The sequence below is a fragment of the Dendrobates tinctorius genome, unplaced genomic scaffold (assembly GCF_039654945.1).
Source record: "Dendrobates tinctorius isolate UK_male_01 unplaced genomic scaffold, ASM3965494v1 ptg000029l, whole genome shotgun sequence".
NCBI classification, from domain to species: Eukaryota; Metazoa; Chordata; class Amphibia; order Anura; family Dendrobatidae; genus Dendrobates; species Dendrobates tinctorius.
In genome coordinates this window covers 105,498-129,478 of record NW_027361697.1, presented here as the reverse complement: position 1 = coordinate 129,478, position 23,981 = coordinate 105,498, and the positions used below count along the sequence as shown (strand labels likewise).

At 48.6% G+C, this 23,981-nt stretch overlaps 1 protein-coding gene across 2 annotated transcripts in view; it reads left to right on the top strand.

Moving 5' to 3' along the window:
- Positions 1 to 23,981, top strand: part of COP1 (COP1 E3 ubiquitin ligase) — a 146,919-nt gene that overhangs the window by 50,899 nt on the left and 72,039 nt on the right. For both annotated transcript variants that reach the window (XM_073571282.1, XM_073571283.1), the window contains exon 11: positions 2,938 to 3,073. In XM_073571282.1, coding sequence (XP_073427383.1) covers positions 2,938 to 3,073 — 136 coding nt within the window. The remainder of the gene's footprint in view (positions 1 to 2,937; positions 3,074 to 23,981) is intronic.

The window sequence follows — 23,981 nt, the reverse complement described above, 5'->3', positions numbered from 1 at the left end:
ACAAGCCGCAAGTGAAGACTTTTCTCCAAGGGGTTTCTCGATTGGTTCCCCCCTACAAACATCCGTCGGAGACGTGGGACCTCAGCCTGGTCTTGACAGCACTACAGACACCTCCTTTTGAACCCCTAAAAGAGGTCTCACTCCGCTTTCTATCACAGGAAGTGTTTTTTCCTGGTGGCAATCACCTCGCTACGCAGGGTGTCCGAACTTTCAGCTCTTTCCTGCAGACAACCCTTCCTGGTTTTTCATCAGGACAAGGTGGTTCTCCGTACAGTGCCATCCTTCCTTCCGAAGGTTGTGTCCACCTTCCACCTCAATGAGATAATCTCATTACCATCTCTTTGGCCGTTCCCGTTCATAGAGTGGAGAAGGCTCTGCATGCGCTAGACTTTGTCAGGGCATTGCGTATTTACGTGTCTAGGACTGCTCCCTTCCGGAAGTCTAATTCACTTTTCCTTCTTCCAGAAGGCGTTCGCAAGGGCCTACCGGCTTTCAACGCCACCCTTGCTAGGTGGATCAAGTCCACCATTCAAGAAGCTTACCGCCTTAACAATTCTCTTCCGGCCGGTATCACGGCTCACTCTAGCGGGCGGTAGGGGCCTCTTGGGCCATTCAGCATCAAGCCTCGGCACATCAAGTGTGTAAGGCAGCCACTTGGACTAGCCTGCACACATTTACAAAACACTACAGAGTGCATACCCAGTCCTCAGCGTATGCGAGCCTGGGTAGACGGGTCCTGCAGGCGGCAGTACCCCAAATTTAGGGAACTGTCAGTACAATATTCGTCCACTGCTTCCCACCCAGGGACTGCTTTGGGATGTCCCACGGTTCTGTGTCCCCCAATAAGGCGACAGAGTAAAGGAGATTTTTGTGTACTCACCGTAAAATCTCTTTCTCTTAGCCTTTAATTGGGGGACACAGCTCCCACCCTGTTGCCCTTGCGGGCCGTTGTTACTTTTGGGTTCTCATATTGTTTGAGCTCGTTTATGGTAGCCTTCTTACAGGCATGGTTATGTTTCTGGTATATTCCTCCTAATGCTTTTGCACAAAACTGGAGAAGGCTGACGCCGTCCAGGGGTGTATACTGCAGAGGAGGAGCCAAAGTTAATCTTTTTCAGATTATGCATAGTGTCGCCTCCTAGTGGACAGCAGCATAACACCCACGGTTCTGTGTCCCCCAATTAAAGGCTAAGAGAAAGAGATTTTACGGTGAGTACACAAAAATCTCCTTTTTCAAATTTCATGAAATTTTATTGTTCAGTGCTCGTAGCTTAAGTTACCCACCATCATTGCAGTTTTCAGTAGTGGCCATTTTCCTAGCCAAGATGAACAGCACTTAAAGGCTTTTTGCTATAGAGCTTATAAGCGCTGCACCGATGCAGGCTGGTTAACAGGATTAAACCAACCTTCAATACAGCATATACAAAGCCACCTGTACTCTCAAAAGCGGAGAGCGTACTATTAGGGCCAGCGGCTCGGCCATGATTTGGATCCGAACTGTCAATCATCAAGAGTTCACCGGCATACGGGAATGGCATTTTTGTCTCTCCAGGGAAAGCCTGGCTCCGCAGTGTCCTGCCCATAGAGAGTAGAAATGCTGATAGGAGGCACCTTAGCCTTTGTTTCCCTTGTGGGGGGATTTCAATAGAGGAAGCCCCTTCATGCCTTAGGCCATATTTACAAACAGGGTCCAAGGGTCTGTGTTTCTATTGGTAAGTAGTCTGCTGAAGAGTGCCCTCTCCTGGTAGATGGGAGGAATTTATAATTCCACTGACTGCTCAGGATCCCAGCCAAACCACGGATAAAATGAGCCTTTCTGATTGTCGTCCATTTATCTTCCTTTGTATTTGCGTTCACTTTCTCCCACTGCTTTTGTGCAGCTGGAAGTTGTAAGGACAAAGCAGACCCCACTGCCGTCTGATCCAGCCCCTGTGAGCACTTCATGCCTTCTTTAACCATTGGGTAATGGGATCAGGATGCAGATGCTTTGTACCTCCAGTCCGGCAGGTGCCCCCTCAGCACATCATATCCATTCCCAGACACTTTCCTGTTTCCAGTTTCTCCTGCTTGCGCTGCTGAGTGAGGAGCGACTTCTTAGGCTATGTGCACACGTTGCGGATTCCGCTGCGGTTTTTTCCGCGCGGAGATGCAGGTAAAGTGACCTGCGGTTTTGGACTGCGGTTTCACACCTCTACTATGTTAAAGGTGTGAAACCGCAGCAGAATCCCCAGAAATAATTGACATGCTGCGGAAAAAAACCCGCAGCAAAACCGCGTGGAAAAAACCGCAGCGTGAGCACTGCGGTTTTGAAAACCCTTAGGCTTACATGGTAAAGTACCATGTCTGCGGAACTGCTGCGGTTCCGCTGGGCCAAAACCGCAGCAAAAACCGCAGCGTGTGCACATAGCCTTAAAAAGCCGCCACCGGCCGCACATCTGGGGCCATGCAGAATATTCAGTACATGGCGGGCTTTGAATTTCAGGCAGATTTGCAGTAATTGTGTCCATGATTTATGTGCACGATCATGGCTACAGATCTGTCAGCAAGCAGATGCTGGACACGTGCACAAGTTCTGACGTCTGGGTTATTTTGTGGACTTTTTAAGAGCAGCTACCGTCCATCTGATTGATATTACTGTGTATAATGGACTAAAGAGATGTTTTTACGGCTGTCGCAGGATTCCTGTCCAGTAATTGGGATGACACTGCTCTGTTTTATCAGTGGAGGGGTCAGTCGTCCCACCGTTCTGCAAATAATCAGGTAGCCGTAAAAGTTTCTCCAAAATTGCTTTGTTCATAACAGAACAAGTATCTATGACAGTGACCTGCCAGGTCCTCATTACCCATCTGCCATTTACATGGCATGTAGGACTTGTGTAAGGTGTAAGCTTTGCTTTGTTCTGTGTTTTCACCTTTCGCCTCCTTTCTTCCCGGACAGATGACAGTAGGACAGTGAGTCAGTTGGATGAGTTTCAAGAGTGTTTATCCAAATTTACCCGCTATAACTCTGTGCGCCCTCTCGCCACCCTCTCCTATGCCAGTGACCTGTATAATGGCTCCAGCATTGTATCCAGGTAAGCCCGCCACGTCAGCGTGGACTGCGAGACGTGACACCTGTGTTGCGCAGAGCAACCTTTCTAGATCTTTGTGGCTGCGAATGGGTTAAATTTCTCTGTTGCTTCCAACCCATTTAAAATTACATAATCTGCAGAATGCCATTTACCTGCACATTTTATGCCTTAAGTGAGAGCCGCGCCATGATTTGTCACCCGCTCGCAGCAGCGCTTCACCAGAATGACAGATTTATCGCTGTTTAGCTGCCATTGGATTTTATTTACTGATTTATTATTGCAGCGCAGAAATTTTTCTCCCATGATGTATATATATCTGCCTTCAGAAATCAGCGCTGACTGTTATTCCTACTGGTGACACTTGGTGGCGCTCTTGGCACATCTTTCTGTCCTGTTTGGCAGAAGAAGCCGTTGGTCTAGAAATGTCTTGTGATATTACAGGCAAATGTGTGTATTATCTACGTGTGTATCATCTGTGTGTGTATTCACTGTGTGTATCATCTGTAATATATTTATTTTTTTTAGTGTAACAGCGATGTCTGCTGTTCCCGGGGGTGTTGTCGTAAGACCCCTGCAGCCAATCAGCGACCGTTGATCAGCTGCAGATCATCATTATGCCATCAGATTGGGCGTCTGCTCTGCCAAAAGGCTGCAGTCAGTCGGCTGCTGATTGACTGCAGGGGTCACATAACACAACACCCACGTCACCCTCCGGTATCAGCAACGTTGACATCGCTGGAACAGCAACACTGAGAGGAAAGCATGCACTGATTTTTTTTTTCTGTGGGGCCCTGAGTGGGTTCAGCAGGGAGTATGCAAAATTGGACAACTTTTTAGCTTTGTTCTTATTTTGTTCGGAGCATATACATTGTCACATGTCGGTTATTGGGGTGTTAATAGTAAAAAAAAAAAATAAAAAAGTAAAAAATATTATACTGCACTGTATATGTCTGTTCAGTAAATATTGTATAGAGTCGGGAGAAACTGGTATCCCGACGCCCACTGCTATGAAAAAAACGTCACTCCACAAACGCAATGTGCAACACTGCCGGAGATAACAAGGTCACACGGATGACAAGGAAGGGTGCTGGAAAATGGAGGCAAATGAGGAGAAACATACTAATTATCCAAGTAAGCCTGAATCCCCCCCGCATGTAGTATTCTACATCGTTACCGCGCCCTAATGGGCTTTACATGGAGGGCCTGACAAGGCCCTGGTAATGGGGCGTTTATGCTTCAACTGCCCGATCCTTCTATCCTCAGACATCATCTTCTGGGGGCAGAGTCATGAGGACCCCATTCACATCAGACGATTGGCCTGTACCGTGCTGAGCAGGGATCATCGCTGATTGCCGTACATATTGGGGAAGGGTGAGACGTATCGTCTTATCCTGGTAGATGTAGACTTTATCGTCCCTGCGGAGACTTTGGCCAATGATTCCTGTGCCTGGCATCTAATCCTGTCCCATCCCTGTGATTGATGTCCGCACAGTGCAGTGGTGACCTTTATTGTCAGGCAGTGCACAAAGAAAGCATATAGGAGTATCCCGGCCTTATAGTTGTCATGACCGTCCGGACTTTTAGTGAAAGGAGAATTGGGGGAAGCCATTTGTCAGCCACTTGTGCTGTTGTCTTTCATTCTCGCTTTGTGTATCTCTTATGCCGGAAATACAAAAAAACGACTTCTCTCATTTTATTTCTCATTTATTTAGAGTAGACACTATGCCAAATTATCTTATGTGGGTTCTGTATGCTGCGTACTGGTGATGGGGGAGCAGGGGAAGGTGCCAGACGTGCCTAACCAAGCGCTGACCCTATCCCTGCATGCACTGACTATATCAGACCATATGCCTCCATACATGTTAGGGCTGATTTAGACAGGATTTGCAGGATTTGTGTTATGAGTAGGCGGATGATGCCTAGAAAGAAGGTCAGGCATATTAAACCCCTGGGTTATGGGCTGCTGCAGGAAGAGTCTGTCAGCAGCTTACTCTACTCCCCCTATAGAAAATACATGAATGCTAGGATGAGCCAAGTCCAGAGAGATACAAGGACCGTCAATTTGTCCAAGGTGTGTGTAAAATAATGCTTATCCTTGTAAAATACTTAGGACTAGTTACCAGATAAAAATATAGTGGTTTATTTGGATTCTTCCATCAAAGAAAAGATTATTACAGAAAAACATAAAATAGGTGAAAGAGAGATTGTCCATTAGTTCATAGCTAAGCTTGTCACCTTCTTTCTCTGGGATGGCAAATGGTAAAAATGGCATCTGGCTCTGTTCAGCTTCTCAAATAGCAAGGTTACATACCAGCTGTTCAGCTATGTCCGTGAAGAGATGACATCTTGCGTCTGTGTCTCATGATGGTGAGGGAAGGAGCGAGCGACCTCTACAGTTAGCCATGAATTATATACGTCTCTTGAAGCACGTGATCTCGGTATATATGGAGTTTGACATTTACCTCAAGCTAAACTTAAATAGCCTATGTCGTGTCAGCTAAAACAATGTACAGAACTGAGTCTTATACGAAATTAACGGATTATTAATATTGAACAGTGTGTGGGTTCATTATGTGATTAAAAATTACCTGGTATTGTGATTCACCACGTCATCAAATTTTGGTCATATTCCTCCTCTTCACCTTATTTTTTTTTTTTTTTTTTTTTTGTTGTCTCAAAAGTTTTACCCTGATATAGCGTGAAATGACGTGCACTTTCCTAGTTTGTGATCTTTTAATGCCGCTGGCTGTCCGAGATTGACAGCAGCATGTAAGCGGTTAACAGCAGCTGGTGGAGCTCAGCTCACTGCTATTAAAGCAGATGCTGCCTAATTAGCACAGCCATCATTTGCTGTGTTTGGGTTAATAACGGGATGTAAAGATGTATGTACACCTGCTGACAATCCCTGACTGCTCACTGCAAGCCTATCGGAGGGCGCTTAATGGCCGACCAGAATTCTATGCACAAAAAAATATCATTCTCTTTAGCACATCACCGGTTTCTACAGGACAAACGTGCTGCTGAGAACAATGGTTTTACTCCTTCTCCAGGTGTTCGATATGTTAATGCAAGCCAATAATAGTATGATTAACTGGGCCTTAACATTAGGCTGGCGGTTTACTCACTGATTCACTTTGAAGAGATTCTGTCTTGAAAGACTGCGCCGGAGGGTCGGATGTTTTTGATTTGTTTGTATACTGACAGTTTAGCAGTTAGGGCTTCTTCAGGTGCTGGATCCGAAGACAAAGCAGAGACGACCCCCATAGCTGACCATATTAGCTGGCCTGGGGCATTAGAGGCAGTCAGCATGCTGGATAATTGGACTTGAATCACCCGGACCATGGCGGCTTTCCCCAAGTCATTAGGAACGTTTTCTTCGACTGTTTGCTCAATCTGACGCGCTTTTCTTTCTTATAATTGGAGCCTGTGAGCGACTACACAGCAAGATCGTCTTCTAGATAGTCACTGGAAGGCTTTGTGCCGTTCATCTCCAGGTTTTTCATGTGCGGTACTTCGTTCTCTTCCAGCAAGATCTCATTGTAGGAAACATTGCCGATATAAACAACCCTCAATGGTTAAAAGTCGCGGCACTTCGAAAATAAGTCAGTTTGTCAGTAGGCAGCAGAAAGCTTCCTGGCGCTCGAGTCTTTTGTCAGGAGCCTTTGATGTATCCAACCTTGATCTTCCCGCTAAAAGTGGAGGGTCAGCACTGAAGTTGCAGAAGTGACGAGCAGAGATTTATTTGCAAGAAAAGGAATCTATGTTGCATCTTAACAAGAATTGCCTCCTCGTGTAAGACCGCCACGCTGAGATGTTTTATTCCGCTAATAAGGTCCCATCTGTCATTGCCGTCCTGTGAACACTCTCACTTTCACGTCTTGTTAGTACAGTAAAGGATATATGTGCGTCTACGACTTTGTTTTATGTATGATAGCGAGCAGATGGATGGAAATGGAGACCTTCTGAACCGATTCACATCCTCGTTGAAGCAGGAAGAAATCCAAGATTGCAGCGAAACACGGGGACTTCATTTGCAAGAAGCAGTATCTGCAAGGGCAATTATCACAGTCTCCATGAATGAAATGCCAGCAAATGGCGCTCAGCGAGCATACGTAAATGATCTGACGCTTCCTGATTGCGGAGTGCAGATAATATGATTGCTCGCCCGTTGTGCAGCAAACGGCCCTGCTATTGGGACTTGGCGTTCACAGTCCTGATTATGACTACTGTATCAGTATTAGGGCAGTTTTTTTGCTAAGCTAAAGGGTTAATTAGAAGGATCAACTTTTTTTTTATTATTATTTATACATAGCACCTATTAGTAGGTCCTCGGTCTGCCCGTGATCACTCAAAGCATGGGGCAGAAATTCTCAGGCTTGAGCAGATCCATAGCGGCTCAAACGAAAGTTTATGGGGGCCCAGACGCCATTTTGCTCCGCTGATCTGAGTGCTTCTACCCCTCAGATGACCAATCTGTGGGGTTCTCTGACCAAACCTCCCTCCAATCAATTCTATTAAAACAGGGGCTTTAATGTCAACAATAAGTTAAAAACTTATTAACCCCCCCTTAGTGTGACAGCCAGTTTGGTACTTGATGTCCAAGCCAATTTTTACAATTCTGACCACTGTCAGTTTGAGGTTATAACTCTGGAACGCTTCAACATTTGCCACTGATTCTGAGAATATTTTTTCGTGACATATTGTACTTCGTGTTAGTGGTAAACTTTGTTCGATATAATCCGCGTTTTGTTTATGAAAAAAACGGAAATTTGGCAAAAATTTAGAAAATTTAGCAATTTTCAAAATTTTAATTATTGTACCCTTAAATCAGAGTGGTGTCACACAAAATAGTTAAGAACTAACATTTCCCACATGTCAACTTTTGACGAACATAATTTTTTTGTTGGTGTTACGACGTTATAAAGTGTAAAAGTTGAGCAGCGATTTCTCCTTTTTCCAACAAAATTTACAAAAGCATTTTTTTAGGGACCTTCTCACATTTGAAGTGAGTTTAGGGGGGGGGGGGGTCAGTATAACAGTAAATACCCAAAAGCGACAACATTCTAAAAACTGCACCCCTCAAGGCGCAAAACTACATTCAAGAAGTTTATTAACCCTTCAGGTGCTTCAGGAGAATTAAAGCAATGTGGAAGGAAAAAATGAACATTTTGCTTTTTTTCACAAAAAGTTTGCTTTGGAGCCAATTTTTTTTTTCACAAGGGTATCCGGAGAAAATGGACCACAAAATTTGTTGTGCAATTTCTCCTGAGTATGCCAATAACCTGTGTATGGGGGAAAGCTACTGTTTGGGCGCATGGCGAGGCTCAGAAGGGAGGGAGCACCATTTGACTTTTTGATCGCAAAATTGGCTGGAATCAATGGCGGCGCCATGTTGGGTTTGGAGACCCCCTAATGTGCCTAAACAGTGGAAACCCCTCAATTCTAACCACAAGCCTAATCCCAACCACAACCCTAACCCCAACACTAATCCCAACCATATTTTACCTAGCTATGGGGTTGATAAAGGAAGGGGGATTGATTATTTTTTATTTTTATTACTGTGATATGATCTATCCGGGTGCCGGCTGGCAGATCTCGGCGGGCGCACTGCACATGCACCCACCATTTTCTTCGGGACAGGACCGGAGAATGCAGGAGGGTGCAGGGACACCGGCGGTATCGGGGAACCCCATTTTTCTCTCCTTTGATGTGCGATCACATCAGAGGAGAGAGAAATTAAATGGGAAATCGGACTTTTTGTTTTGTGGTCGCTGTTATTCTGTTAATAACGGCAATCGCAACACTGGGGTCGGTAAAAACCAACCCAAATCATGTTCTCTGGGGTCTTGGCTACCCTCGGTAATGGAGACCCCTGAGAAATTCCGACTATGGGGGCGCTATACACTTATTTCTTAGCGCCGTTAAATAGCAGCGCTGAGGCATAAGTACCCTTAACTGCCGTCGTTTACAGGTGTATCTGCGGTCATTAAGGGGTTAAAATATTGAATGGCTACATAAAAAAAAAATTAGAAATAAAGCTCCCTCAACCAAGCTATACCGTAACCCGTAATCCCTAATTCATGCATACTGTAAATAAAAGAAAAATAATTTAATATAAATGAGGAATGCATTAGCCAGAACTATGGGACAAGTTGTGGAAGGAAATGAAACAGGATCTGACTTCACATGGTTTTTGTATTCTGTTACCATGGAGACACACAGGTTTGCATGAGAATTGAAGTCCCAAAAGTGTTGAATATACGTATTCAAGCAAGACTCTGCCTAATCGTTGAGAGATGTTCGCAAAATAAAAAGATGGTTGCAACTGTGTCATAGCAATACAAAAGAAAAAAGTTTACAATGGTGAATTAACATTTACTATGACGAATAGTAATAAGCATCTACTTACCCTCTTAACTGAATAAAAAAATGTTTTTGTCGTTCTGCTGTGTGCAGCGGTGGTGGACAGGTCAGCCAAAATTACGGTTCCTAGTGTCCCTTGCAGGTTTCATACTGATGGACACAGACAGAAGAGGCCCACTGTGAGAGAACAGTATATGGACCCTTCGCAGTCCAACAGCTCATCATAATGCACCTGCTTTGGAGGTAGAAGTGGGCCCCCTTACCTCTTGGGTCCCTCTGTGGCTGCACTGGTTGCACCAACGATATGTCTGCCCCAGGGTATTCATCTTTCTAATTTTTCAACCCACCTTATCTCCCCCCCCCCCCCCCCAGACTTTACCTACTGTTTTGTCCTGTTAGGCTAGTTTCACACTAGCGTTCTCGGGTGCAGCGCAGGGTCGCCGCTTAGCTCCGCCCCTGGCCGCGCCCCCTCCGATCAGCTCCTCCTAGGATCGCATGACGCTGCATGAGATCAGTGTACCGTATATTTAGCGTTGGTACGCTGACCATGCGCTGGTCATGCGTTAGTATGATTTTACTGGCGCACAAAGATGCAACACAGTGCGTTGTTCATGGTTAGCGTACCCAACGCTAAATATACGGTACGCTGATCGCATGCAGCGTCATGCGATCCTAGGAGAAGCTGACCGGAGGGGGCGCGGCCGGGGGCGGAGCTAAGCGGCGGCCCTGCGCCCGAGAACGCTAGTATGAAACTAGCCTTAGACAAGGCGAGCGGTTTTCTTCCACTTCACGCATATGTGAGATTCAACGACTCTGTGCGGCATCTGTGAAGGCACGTTCATTCTTTCAACGGAAAATAACTTCTCGGCAGCCTCTTCTCATTACGGACGTCACATCTTCAGGTCAGGGGTTTCTTGGCTTGTTGGTGACATAACCGCGGGAGGGCAGACGTGGATGGGAGCGCGGGTGGGCGGAAACAAAGACGCAGGTTACGTTGACTATGGGGAATATAGCATTTGGGGGCAATTTTGGTAATTATAGATACATAAAATCTGATGTATTGGTATTCTGGGTAATTTAAACCCCTATACTATCCCTTTTTTTTTTTTTAAAAAAAAAAGCGAAATTTGGCTTCTACTATTCGTTTCTGGATGTACTTTTAATAACGTGTTTGTTAGATTTTGAGAACAGGATTTAACCAATGAATGTATGGTTTTATTTATAAAAGCTGCACAAATGTTCCCGTCTTTTTACAGCATAGCTAATGATGATGATCCCTTGTATCTTCTGAGCGTTATTTTTTTTTTTTTTTGCATGATGCAAAGCCAGAGAGAGTATGGGATAATTGGTATGTGTAGGTATCGGTGCTTCTCTCTGCTTAGCGAGATAACAAGTTACATCTTGCTTAAAGGGGGATAAACTGTGGGCTGATAGCCGGCAAATCATTTTTAATGTCTTGTTTCCTCCTGCTTACTGATCAGAAATATCTGTCTGCGGCTCGCTTTAGTAATTGTCCAGTCGTGTGGAGTAAATTTGCCTTCAGGTTCCATCCTCATTAGCGTAGATCGGCTTGTTTTGGAACTCTGAGAATAAATAATTCCGTCTAGGCTACTTTTATTCACTTGCTTTGAATGACCTTTTTTTCGACTTTCAAATGCGCTAGTGTTATTTGTTGTTAACGTCATTCATTTTATTAATGCTGCTAAGATTGGGGGCTGGAGCGAGATTCCCTCTTCTCAAGATTAGTGGGTGCCCTTCTGCGAAGACCGCCAACAGTTTTAGTGGCTACTTCTGACTACTGTAGCTCCTATTCAGGTGAACAGTTACGGTAGTTTGTACTAAAAAAAACATTTTGACGGCGCTGTGGTGTCCCATATATGCACTGTTCACACCTGGCCGCACATGGTGACAGTAGATTGGTAGGGGGTGTTGGGTGTAGAACCCCCGCTGATGCATTAGTCACCTACTTTAAAGCCCCCTTCACACATGGCGAGATCGCTAGCGATATCGCTAAAGCGTCAACGATTTTGTGACGCAGCAGCGATCTCGCTAGCGATCCCGCTACATGTGGCACTTACCTCTGACCCCGCTCCCTGCTGGATATAGTTGATCTTGCGAGATCGTCCTGGTCCATTTCTCGTTGTCTGCTTCCTGCTGGCGCCGACGAGCGACTCCAGGTTGTCACCAGAGCTGCCGTCTGACAGGTAAGTAACGACCGCTGCTGCATCACTGGTGAGATCTGCCTGTTTGGCAGCTCTCTAGCGACCATTTAGTGATGCACCAGCGATCTTGACCAGGTCGTATTGTTGTCGGGATCGCTGGTGCATCGCTAAATGTAACGGGACCTTAAGGATAAGTTAGCAATACCATTGTAGTGGAAAACGCCTTTTAAAGCGGAAAGTCTTATCTTAAATTGTTAATGTCAGTTCTTGTAAAAATAAGCAACTTGGCAATTTGCCTACAATAAAAAAAATCTTTTCCATTTTTAAGAACTTAGGAATTTTTAATTCTATAGTTTACAGCTCATTCCTTAGAATGAAGAGGTGGCTGGTAACCTATCAGAGGTGGCCTGTTTCCTAGGCCAGGAGCGCAGCGCTTACAAGCTTTTTTCTCCTTCGTCTCATTGGGGGACACAGAGACTGTGGGTGTGTGCTTCTGCCGTCTGGAGGCTGACACTAAGTATACAAAAAAAGAGTTAGCTCCTCCTCCGCCGCATACACCCTCGCCCCCAGACCGGGCGTAACTCAGTTTTTGCTTAGTGTCTGATGGAGGCACACGCAGTCTGGAGCTCCAGACTAGGTTTTTTTTTTTTGTTTGTTTGTTTTTTTCTCTTTTTCCCTTTCTTTGAAGATAAGACAGGGGCGACGGATCCTATAGAGAGGGTCCGATCTCCCCAAATCACCAACGGGCGACCACGTGTGAGTAGTCCTCCACGTGTTTTCTCTCCCGCACCGAGGGACACATCTGGGACTTTTCCCCAGACAACCATTTTTCTTTTTTATTTTGTAAAGAGGGGCAACGCATCCTGATGAGAGGATTCGATTTCCCCATGAGCTACAACGGGCGAGCACGTGTGAGCGATGGGCGATCCCCAACGGACTCCACGTTTTGTTCCTCTCCTGCAACGCGGGATTTCAGGTTGGCCCCTTCCACCCCTAGGTAGTGACACCAGGGGTGCAGTTGGAGGCGCAGGTGAGCCAGGGGATCGAAGCATCCACCCCCAGTAGCCTCCCCCTCCCCGCCCAGGGATGGGGTTGAGAGCACCCCAAGAGAGCCCCCCCCGGCGGCAGGCTCACCTTTGTTTGTAGGGTCACCCCCCGGAACGGGACCCTCCAGAAGGCGCCGCGGGGCTGTCTGTTCCCCCGCCCGACGGGGTTACTTCTTCTCACAGGGCCCGACTCTCTCCCCGGTGGAACCCGGTGCGAGTAGTGCCACATGCGGCAGCAGACGCTCTGCGGCCAGAAGTCCCGCCGGCGGCCGCGGTCCCCGCGGTATGGGGAGATCCGCAAGGCCGCGCGAGGCCTGCCCGCCCCTTCCGGTGGTAGCCGGAAGCCCCGCCCACTGACTTCCGGCAGCCCGGGGGGCGCGGCGGGCGCGCAGTGTCCGGGGAGCGCGCGCCCTCCTCCCCCTCCTCGCAGGTCCCCGCCGGAGTACGGCTGAAGCTCCGCCGGCGGCCGCGGTCCCCGCTGTATGGGGAGGGCCGCGAGTTCCGCCGCTTCCGGTGGGGGCCGGAAGCCCCGCCCACTGACTTCCGGCGGCACGGGGAGCGCGGCGGGCGCGCACAGTGACCAGAGGCTCCCGCCCCCCCTCCCCCTCCTCGCATTTCCTCGCCGGAGTGCGGTCGGAAGCCCCGCCGCCTCTCTCCAAGGTGCACCGCAGTGCCCCCGGCGAGTAACGGCACGTGAAGCAGCTCGTCCACGTCTCAGGGTTTTCGCTGCGTCCAGAGCACCCCGTGGAAGAGGGGGGACGTTACCGGTGGGTGAGTGCAACCCCGTTTCGAGTGCCGCACTGGTTGTCAAGGAAGGGGTTACCCTCCTCCTCCTACCCTACTCTGCAATATGTCTGGCAAAGGGAAAGCTCACTCTTTCCTATACGCTGTTTGCGTTTCCTGTGGGGTCAGGCTGCCTAAGGCGCAGCCGGGTAAATTTTGCGAAGCCTGTGAGTCGGAGCGAGCCCAGGAGCCCCCCATTGTTGCAGAGCCCAGGGGTCAGGACCCCCCAGAATGGGCAGTGTCTTTATCGCATTCTATGATGTCCCTTACGAAGGCAATTGAGTCCCTTCGGGGCCCGGGCAGGGTCAAGGATGGTGGTCTGCCAGCGGAAGACAGCTCGTCCACGTCTCAGGACCCTTCGTCCGTTAGGGGCCGCTCCAGCACCAGACAAGCTCATGGTAAGAGAGCTCGTTCTCCGTCGGCCGGGCCCTCTGGGGAGTCGGCGGCGATTTTTAGGGCATCTCGTTCCCTGTCGCCAAGCTCAGGAAGCGATCAGGACGAGGGCGAGGAGGAGGAAGAGGAAGCCTGGAATCCAGAAAGCCTGGGATACCAGGACTCGGTGGACAGCCTCATTGAGGCGGTCAACCAGACTTTAGAGATCGAGGATGATGTGTCCACGGCCTCAGGTCACAAGGTCTCCTTCAAGAAAACCAGGCGTCCGCATAGAAGGTTTGCCACACATCCGGAGTTCGAGGAGCTAGTCCAGAAACATAGGGAACACCCGGATAAGCGCTTTGCAATGCAAAAGGCGCTGCAAGCAAAGTATCCGTTCCCTCCTGAACTCCATAAAGGGTGGGTGGAGTCGCCAGTAGTGGACCCACCGGTGTCACGTTTAGCATCAAGATCGCTATTGTCGATACCCAGCGGTTCTTCTATTAAGGACCCAACTGATCGCCTCATAGAGGGGCTTGCCCGCTCAGTGTATGAGGCAGCAGGGTCGGCTCTGGCCCCCTCCTTTGCGGCTACCTGGGTGGCTAAGGCCATGGTTTCATGGGCAGACACTCTGCATAGGGCCCTCCAAGACAGGGATCTGCCCGCGGAAATCTTGGAGGTGACAAATCAGATATCAGGAGCGAGTGATTATCTCGTCGGCACCGCTCTGGATGCGGCCGAGTGTTCTGCTGTGGCAGCAGCAAATGCGATCGCCGTAAGGCGAGCATTATGGCTGAGATTATGGAAAGCGGATTCTATCTCTAAAAAATCCTTGACCTCATTGCCTTTTCAAGGCAATCGATTGTTCGGTGAAAAGCTTGATAAACTTATCTCAGAAGCCACAGGGGGGAAGAGTAGTTTTCTACCGCAGCAGAAGAGTTGGCCGGCATTCAGGCAGACGCAGAGGCGTTTTCGGCCCTTTCGTAGCTCCTGGAGGTGGACTTCGGCCAGGGCATCCACCTCCGCAAATGATGGTCAGATTAGAGAAAGGCAAGTTTCTTACAGGGCCAATCCGCTGGGTAGAGGCCGGGGCCGTTTGCCCAGAGCGAGGGGGGCCAGATCACAAAAGCCTCCAGCAAAATGACTCGAGGCACGTCGTACCTACGGACGACAGAGTGGGCGGACGCCTACTAAGGTTCAGCCACGTTTGGGTCGCAGTGGCACGCGACGCTTGGGTGGCAGAACTGATATCGTCCGGGTACAAGATAGAGTTTGTCGGACTCCCGCCACGGCGTTTCTTCCGTTCCCGGCTCTCCGGAACAGAATCGCAGGCGGAAGGTCTGTTGCAGGCTATAATGACGCTACAGCGCAACGGGGTCATTGTCCCAGTGCCGAAAAGCGAAGAGACGCAAGGTTTTTACTCCAACCTGTTTTCAGTCCCCAAAAAGGACGGGACAGTAAGGCCAGTACTGGATTTAAAGATCCTGAACAAGTTTATCAGGGTCAGGCGATTCCGGATGGAATCCCTCCGTTCGGTCATTTCAGCCATGGATCCAGGGGAATTCCTGGCCTCGATCGATGTGCAGGATGCATATCTACACATCCCGATTTTTCCTCCACACCAGAGGTTCCTGCGTTTTGCGATCGGAGGGCGACATTTCCAATTTGTTGCTCTGCCCTTCGGTCTGGCCACTGCCCCCAGAGTCTTTACAAAGATAATGGCGGTGGTTATGGCCATCCTGCATGCTCGGGGCATAACGGTACTACCCTACCTGGACGACCTTTTGGTAAAGGGGCCGTCGTTTCAGGCGTGCCAGGAGAATGTCGGTATCACTCTGGATACCCTGGCCCGCCTAGGTTGGCTGATCAATCGGAACAAGTCGTCCTTGGTTCCGGCTCAGAGAATCGTATTTCTAGGCATGGTTTTCGACACCTCCCAGGGGCTGGTGATCCTCCCTCAGGACAAGGCGCAAAGGATCAAACAGGGGGTACGGAACCTTCTTCAGCCGGGCTCCAGATCCATCCGGTACGGCATGAGTGTGTTGGGCAGAATGGTGGCGTCGATGGAGGCAATCCCGTTTGCCCAGTTCCATCTCCGTCCGCTTCAACATGCGCTCTTGTCAGCATGGGACCGAAGGCTGCTTTCCCTCAATCATCGGTGCAGTTTGTCTCCACCGGTCCGACGGTCACTCCAGTGGTGGACTCGCGACTCGTCTCTGGTTCAGGGGAAACCCTTTCCCCCGGAACAGTGGTTGGTGGTGACGACCGATGCAAGCCTGCAGGGTTGGGGAGCAGTTTTCCAGAGTCACACAGCCCAGGGGCGGTGGTCCTTTCGGGAGGTAATTCTCCCGATCAACATTCTGGAGATACGGGCAATACGATTAGCCCTGCAACATTTTCAGCGTTGGCTGACAAACCGGCCGGTGCGCGTTCAGTCGGACAATGCTACAGCGGTAGCGTATGTGAACCATCAGGGGGGAACGCGCAGCCAGGCAGCCATGCGCGAGGTCGGGCTGGTACTGCGTTGGGCCGAGAAAAACCACGTGGTAATTTCAGCGGTGCACATTCCGGGAATCGAAAACTGGGCGGCGGATTTTCTCAGCCGACAGGGGGTCGCGGCAGGGGAGTGGTCCCTGCACCCCGAGGTTTTTCAACAGATCTGCCAACGGTGGGGGACACCAGACGTGGACCTTATGGCATCCAGAGAGAACGCCAAGATTCAAAGGTTCGTCGCTCGATCCCTCGACCCGCAGGCAATCGCAGCAGACGCTCTGGTGCTTCCGTGGAGCCAGTTTCGGCTCCCGTACTTGTTCCCCCCGCAAGAGTCATCAGAAAGATAAGGAGAGAGAGGGTTCCAGCAATTCTGCTGGCCCCAGACTGGCCTCGGTGGGCCTGGTATGCAGATCTGGTTCAACTAGTGGTGGACGTACCCTGGCGTCTCCCAGATCGGCCGGACTTACTGTCCCAGGGGCCGATCTGCCATCCGAACTTAGGGGCCCTGTGTTTGACGGCGTGGCCATTGAATCTTGGCTGTTAACACAGGCAGGATTCAGGCGCGATGTGGTGGCCACGATGGTGAGTGCCCGAAAGCCTTCCTCGGCGAAGGTATATCATCGGACTTGGGAAGTGTTTTTCCGTTGGTGTAGGGATCGCGGAGTGGCTCCTCTGGTTTTTTCGATCCCCAACGTACTGGCTTTTCTGCAGGCAGGGCTGGACGCGGGATTGGCTCCGAGTTCGCTCAGAACGCAAGTCTCAGCCCTGTCGGTGCTTTTCCAACGAAAGGTCGCTTCGGTCTGGCAGGTTAGGACGTTTATGCAAGGGGTCGCACATTTAGTACCCCCCTATAAGGCACCGATGGACTCATGGGACCTGAACTTAGTGCTCAGGGCCCTTCAGGAACCTCCCTTCGAACCGTTACAAGAAGTCTCCTTACCTTACCTGTCCAGGAAGGTCGTTTTTCTGGTAGCAATAACATCTATTAGGCGGGTTTCGGAACTGGCGGCTTTATCTTGTAAACCGCCGTTCCTGACTTTTTATAAGGATAAAGTAGTTTTAAGGCCAGCTCCCCCCTTCTTGCCGAAGGTTGTCTCTGCATTCCATATCAACGAAGACATTGTCTTACCCTCGTTTTGCCCGGCACCGGTGCATAGGGTAGAAAAGGCATTGCACACCCTGGATCTGGTAAGAGCCCTTAGGAGATATGTGACAAGGACAGCGCCATTCCGCCAGACAGACTCTCTATTCGTGATTCCAGAAGGGCGGCGGAAGGGACTCGCTGCGTCCAGAGCGACTTTGGCCAGATGGGTTCGTCTGACAGTCCAAGAATCATATCAAATCAGTGGCACGCCGGTTCCGGCAGGGATCAGGGCACACTCGGCTCGAGCAGTGGGTGCCTCATGGGCACTGCGACACCAGGCTTCAGCGGAACAGGTGTGCAAAGCAGCTACCTGGTCCAGTTTGCATACGTTTGTCAAACATTATAACGTACATACCCAGGCATCCTCGGATGCAGGCCTGGGAAGAAAGATTCTCCAGGCAGCAGTTGCGCACCTCTAATCAGGGGCGCAAAATAGCATGGATTGGGTGAGCTAAGATCCCGCCCAGGGACTGCTTTAGAACGTCCCACAGTCTCTGTGTCCCCCAATGAGACGAAGGAGAAACATGGATTTTTGTGAGTACTCACCGTAAAATCCTTTTCTCCGAGACGCTCATTGGGGGACACAGCACCCACCCTATTAGCCAGTTGGCATCTGTTTATTTTGAATTATACAAATCCTTATGTAAGGATCAGGGTGGTCCCTTTTTCAGACGTATAATTTCTTGCCTGAGTTTAAGGCGCGTTCTCCTACTGCTTATGCACTAAACTGAGTTACGCCCGGTCTGGGGGCGAGGGTGTATGCGGCGGAGGAGGAGCTAACTCTTTTTTTGTATACTTAGTGTCAGCCTCCAGCCGGCAGAAGCACACACCCACAGTCTCTGTGTCCCCCAATGAGCGTCTCGGAGAAAAGGATTTTACGGTGAGTACTCACAAAAATCCATGTTTTTTTTTTTCTTCTGTATAGCTTGTGAGCGTTTTTCTGAAGCCAGCCAGACACTAGTATAATGTGTATAGAGGCCTCAAAGCTTTTATGCAATTAAACTGTCTTGAAAAGCTCTTAAAAGTCCCCAATTTTTTTTTTAAATGGGTGCAGCTGGGGTGGGACGGACGCAGGATCAATTCCACTGTTGAAGTTCATGACGAGCGGTGGAGTTCCTTACACCACCAATCTTACTCCAGTCCTATAGTGAGATTTGTGGCAAGGCGCACACAGAGGCGCATGACACTTTGTGCATATTACTAGCAACAATTTTAACAATAAACTTAAAATTCATTTTTTTAAGATGTGCCTGGAGCACCCGTGATACTCGCTGCATACCCGAGCACCCTAGGGAAGCTCGAGGAACGAGCACTGGCGCTCATTACTAGTAATAAACTATTAGTTGGCCGCCGATCACGGAGTGTTTACCAATCTGTGGCCATTTAACGGCACAAAATCATCTAACGCTCCTGAAAGCGGCTCCGTAGCCCTCTCATTATAAGGATCAATGAGGGTCTCAAAATGCCAACCTCACTGATCATAAAGTAATGGCATATCCTAAAGATACTGGATTTCAAGATGGGAATAACCCTCTGAGGAGTCGGACATTGACTGATAGGAGCCACCTATCGATACAGATTTTTATTTTTCTGGAGAGGATCTTTTTATTTATTTATTTTTTTGTTTTTTGTCTTGGCGCATTGCTCCATATTCTTCTTGTGAAATAGTTAAAGAATTATTCTGTCCCTTTTAGAAAAGTTCAGCCACAGAACGGCGCGTTTATGTAAATTCTCAGTTACACATCAGTCTAAACTGTGAGGAATGTTGAAAGAAACGATTATGTAAATGTATTCCACCAAAGTTAGAAGGGCACAAAGAGACCGGTGGACGGTAAAAAGCCCAAGACTCAGGTGGACAGATCCCTTTCAGCCGCTCTTCGTTTGCAGCTCCCAGCAGAGGACATTCAGCTCCCGCTCTTATGTCCTTTCTTTCATATCCAAGAGTCACCGGCAGTAAGGTCAATGTCGAAGACGGCGACTCTCCACGGGGGGCCGACCTCTAATTTGCCTTCTGTAGGACAGAGCTGCCTTGGGGAACAGCTGTATTAATCACTCTCGTGCTGGGTCACCTCTCAAGGCTACGTCCCCACCGCCATGTGCACGGGGTCACCAGCCTTCACTTACGGATATGACTAGAGGGATTTCCAGTAGGAGAAAGCTCTCGGGTTTAGATATTTATCAGCCAGAAAACGTTTCTGCACTTCTACGATTTCCACAAGTAATCTGCGCTTCAGCTCTCACGTCAGATGTTCAAGGAAACGGAGCTTCGTTATAAATAGGAGCACAAGCCGCGGAGATGCCCGCAATGTGTCTGCCCTTCTAATCTGATCCTCATTATTCCAATTAGCCGACACTAATCTGTTGCATCATCTTTATATAAAACCTTGCTGAGGCTGCTGTAATCACATGACATTAGTAATTTGTAAACTTCCAACCAGATATATAGTAGGATAGGGTAAGTAAAGTGTGTTCTTTTTTTTTTTTTTTTTTTTCTTTTGAAAGGGAAAAACCTCTTTTTATATTAGAATTCTGTTTAGTGTAATTTGTTCAAGGTGAAGATCTCGTTAGACTTCAGTTCACTGACTTAGGAAAAAAATTAAGTTGAATATCTATTTTGGCTTTAGATATTGACTACACGACAGAAACCTTTGCCCACCAAGCAACACGGTGACGCTGGCTAGGAGTGGGCCATAGAGAATGATTGCATTATATCAGTGGTCCCCAACCTTTTTTGCACCGGGGACCGGTTTCAAGCAAGACCATTCTTCCATGGCCCGGCAGGGCGGGGATGGAGGTGTGGCAGGGGCGGGGCTTTGGTCATAAGGGGGCGGGGCTATGGACACGGTTGTAGTGTAGCAGTGCATACTTATAATTAAATAACATTTATAATGTGACTCAACTCACCATAGGTTTTGAATAAGTGCTCCATCACCCCCTTCTCCCCATCATTGCCTTCACCCCATCACTGATGTCTCCCCATCACTGCCTTCACCCCATCACTCCCTTCTCCCCATCATTGCCTTCTCCCCATCACTGCTGTCTCCCCATCATTGCCTTCACCCCATCATTCCCCTCTCTCCATCATTGCCTTCACCCCATCACTGCTGTCTCCCCATCATTGCCTTCACCCCATCACTGCTGTCTCTCCATCATTGCCTTCACCCCATCACTGCTGTCTCTCCATCATTGCCTTCACCCCATCACTGCCGTCTCCCCATCATTGCCTTCACCCCATCACTGCCGTCTCCCCATCATTGCCTTCACCCCATCACTGCCATCTCCCCATCATTGCCTTCACCCCATCACTGCTGTCTCCCCATCATTGCCTTCACCCCATCACTGCTGTCTCCCCATCATTGCCTTCTCCCCATCATTGCCTTCACCCCATCACTCCCCTCTCCCCATCATTGCCTTCACCCCATCACTCCCTTCTCCCCATCATTGCCTTCACCCCATCACTCCCTTCTCCCCATCATTGCCTTCACCCCATCACTCCCCTCACCCCATCACTCCCTTCTCCCCATCATTGCCTTCACCCCATCACTCCCCTCTCCCCATCATTGCCTTCTCCCCATCATTGCCTTCACCCCATCACTCCCTTCTCCCCATCATTGCCTTCACCCCATCATTGCCTTCACCCCATCACTCCCTTCTCCCCATCATTGCCTTCACCCCATCACTCCCTTCTCCCCATCATTGCCTTCACCCCATCACTCCCTTCTCCCCATCATTGCCTTCACCCCATCACTCCCCTCATGGCCTTCTCCTCATGTCCCCATCTCCTCCAGGGCCAGGCTACACAAACACAGACCAACACACACACACATACATGTACACACACACAGACAGACATACACACACACACACACACACATACATACACATACATACACACACATAGACACACACACATACATACACACACACACATAGACACACACAGACACACACACATACATACACAGACACACACACACATAGACACACACAGACACACACACATACACACACCACCTCTCACCTGCCCGCCGCCCGCGCTTCCTCGCACTGACACAGCAGCGGCGCGCTCCTCTCTGTGTCAGTCAGAGACAGGAAGCGCGGGCGGCGGGCAGGAAGCTGGACGCAGTGGACGGGTCCTTGCAGCTCCGCTCCTGCTATTCCCTCTTGCAGGCAGCGGAGCTGCTTGATCGCTCCCTGGCCGCCGCTAAGAACTGCTGCGCGCCGCCCCAGCCCCCGCTACGCCACTGACCGCCCCTGGCTCCCCTTGTGTCCGCGGACCGGCAAGGGCACTGCAGCGGCCCGGTGATGGGCCGCGGCCCGGCGGTTGGGGACCCCTGCTTTATATCAAAGAACACTTTCGGTGAAAAACAAGCACTTCACAATGCACTTAGATCTCTTTATCTTTTGTGAAGCCTTTCCATTCAAAGTTTGTGCTGCAGACCTCTTGTTCTTCCTAATGAACATGTGCTTACAGGTATATGGAAGCTGCAGCGCTATCACAATTGCTTTTTCTAAAAGTCTGCCAGTCCACTACTACCTTCCGGCTTAAAAGGAATCAAGTCAGCAGGATTTAACACACCAAACTATATGTGCATGTAGCTCTTTCAAACACAAGTCCTGCAATACCTTTTACATGACTAGTCCTTCCCTCCATTACTGAGAAATCGGCGTTTGAATTGATGTGCAAATGAGGCTGAAGGATTATTTGTATATCTGTCACTCCAGCTCTATTTCCCGCCCAGCACTGCCTCCTTCTGCCTGACTTGCTGCTCCTTAGCCGAAAGTCACACAACATAGAGATGGTCAGTCCATCAGAACGAGGTGGCGCTGGTCGGGGAATAGAGCTGGACTGACAGTCTTCATATCTACAAATAGTTTGATTTCTCAGTAACAGAGCAGCAGGCTGGACTTGTCTTTTGGAAGAGCTACATGCGAATATAAATAGTTTAAGGGTGCGATCTTGCTGACTTTTTATTTTTAAAACCGTGCTGAGGCTTCCATAATCACATGAAATTTTGCTGTCGGATTCCTTATAAAACCGTGCTGAGGCTGCTGTAATCACACAAAATCTTGCTGACCAATTTCTTATAAAACTGTGCTGAGGCTGCTGTAATCACATGAAGTTTTGCTGACGGATTCCTTATAAAACCATGCTGAGGCTGCTGTAATCACATGAAATCTTGCTTACGGATTCCTTATAAAACCGTGCTGAGGCTGCTGTAATCACATGGAATCTTGCTGACCAATTTCTTATAAAACAGTGCTGTGGCTGCTGTAATCGCATGAGGTTTTGCTGATGGATTCCTTATAAAACCATGCTGAGGCTGCTGTAATCACATAAAATCTTTCTGTCCAATTCCTTATAAAATCGTGCTGAGGCTGCTGTAATCGCATGAAGTTTTGCTGATGGATTCCTTATAAAAACCGTACTGAGGCTGCTGTAATCACATGACATCTTGCTGACGGATTCCTTATAAAACCGTGCTGAGGCTGCTGTAATCGCATGAAGTTTTGCTGACGGATTCCTTATAAAACCATGCTGAGGCTGCAGTAATCACATGAAATCTTGCTTACGGATTCCTTATAAAACCGTGCTGAGGCTGCTGCAATAACATGAAATTTTGCTGTTGGATTCCTCATAAAACCGTGCTGAGGCTGCTGTAATCACATGAAATCTTGTTGACGGATTCCTTATAAAACCGTGCTGTAATCACATGAAATTTTGCTGACGGATTCCTTATAAAACTGTGCTGAGGCTGCAGTAATCACATGAAATCTTGCTTACGGATTCCTTATAAAAACGTGCTGAGGCTGCTGTAATCACATGACTTTAGTAATTCGTAACCTTTATCCCTTTCTGACTTAATCATACTTAACACAATCTATATACTGTACATGTGACTAGGACATGACACTCTCCAGTAATGCTACTTACAGTTGTCCATATGCAGAAAACATTTTATGTAAATTGGACCTCTCTGTAAGGTTGTAGTGAGGCTTCCTGCTATAACAGCTGTGTTTCACAGTGAAGTTCTGGTTTCTGTTTCTCGTATAATTTCTATGAAGATTACTAAATTGGCTGAAATTGACCACATTACGTTAATATTTAGAGTCCTCTTTTCTTTCTAGTGGATTTCAACGCATCATCAATAATCCGTTTAGTAAGAATAGTGCAAGAGTCAATCAATTCTTCACATGATGAACCAAACTGTATGTCATCCTGCTGGTTTTCACCCCATGAGAAGCCCTTGTTTCGGCAGCTATTGTCAGCATGTATCAATTGCATCCTAAAAGTATCTGGTGCTTCTCTCATTATCCAGCAGATGGTGCAGGAAACCTCTAAATAGCCAGTGTCCAGAACAAGATCTCGGGCACAGTGGCGCATTATGGCCACGTTCAACCTCGTAACCGTGCGGAGCACTAATCCTGCACCTAGACTGGACCGTGGGACTTTACTGTACCTTTACACATTTCCAAATACTGAAAATGATGCCTTGTTTAATGTAATAACGTATTTTGGTCATTTTGTCCTCTGAAAGGATTGCTTT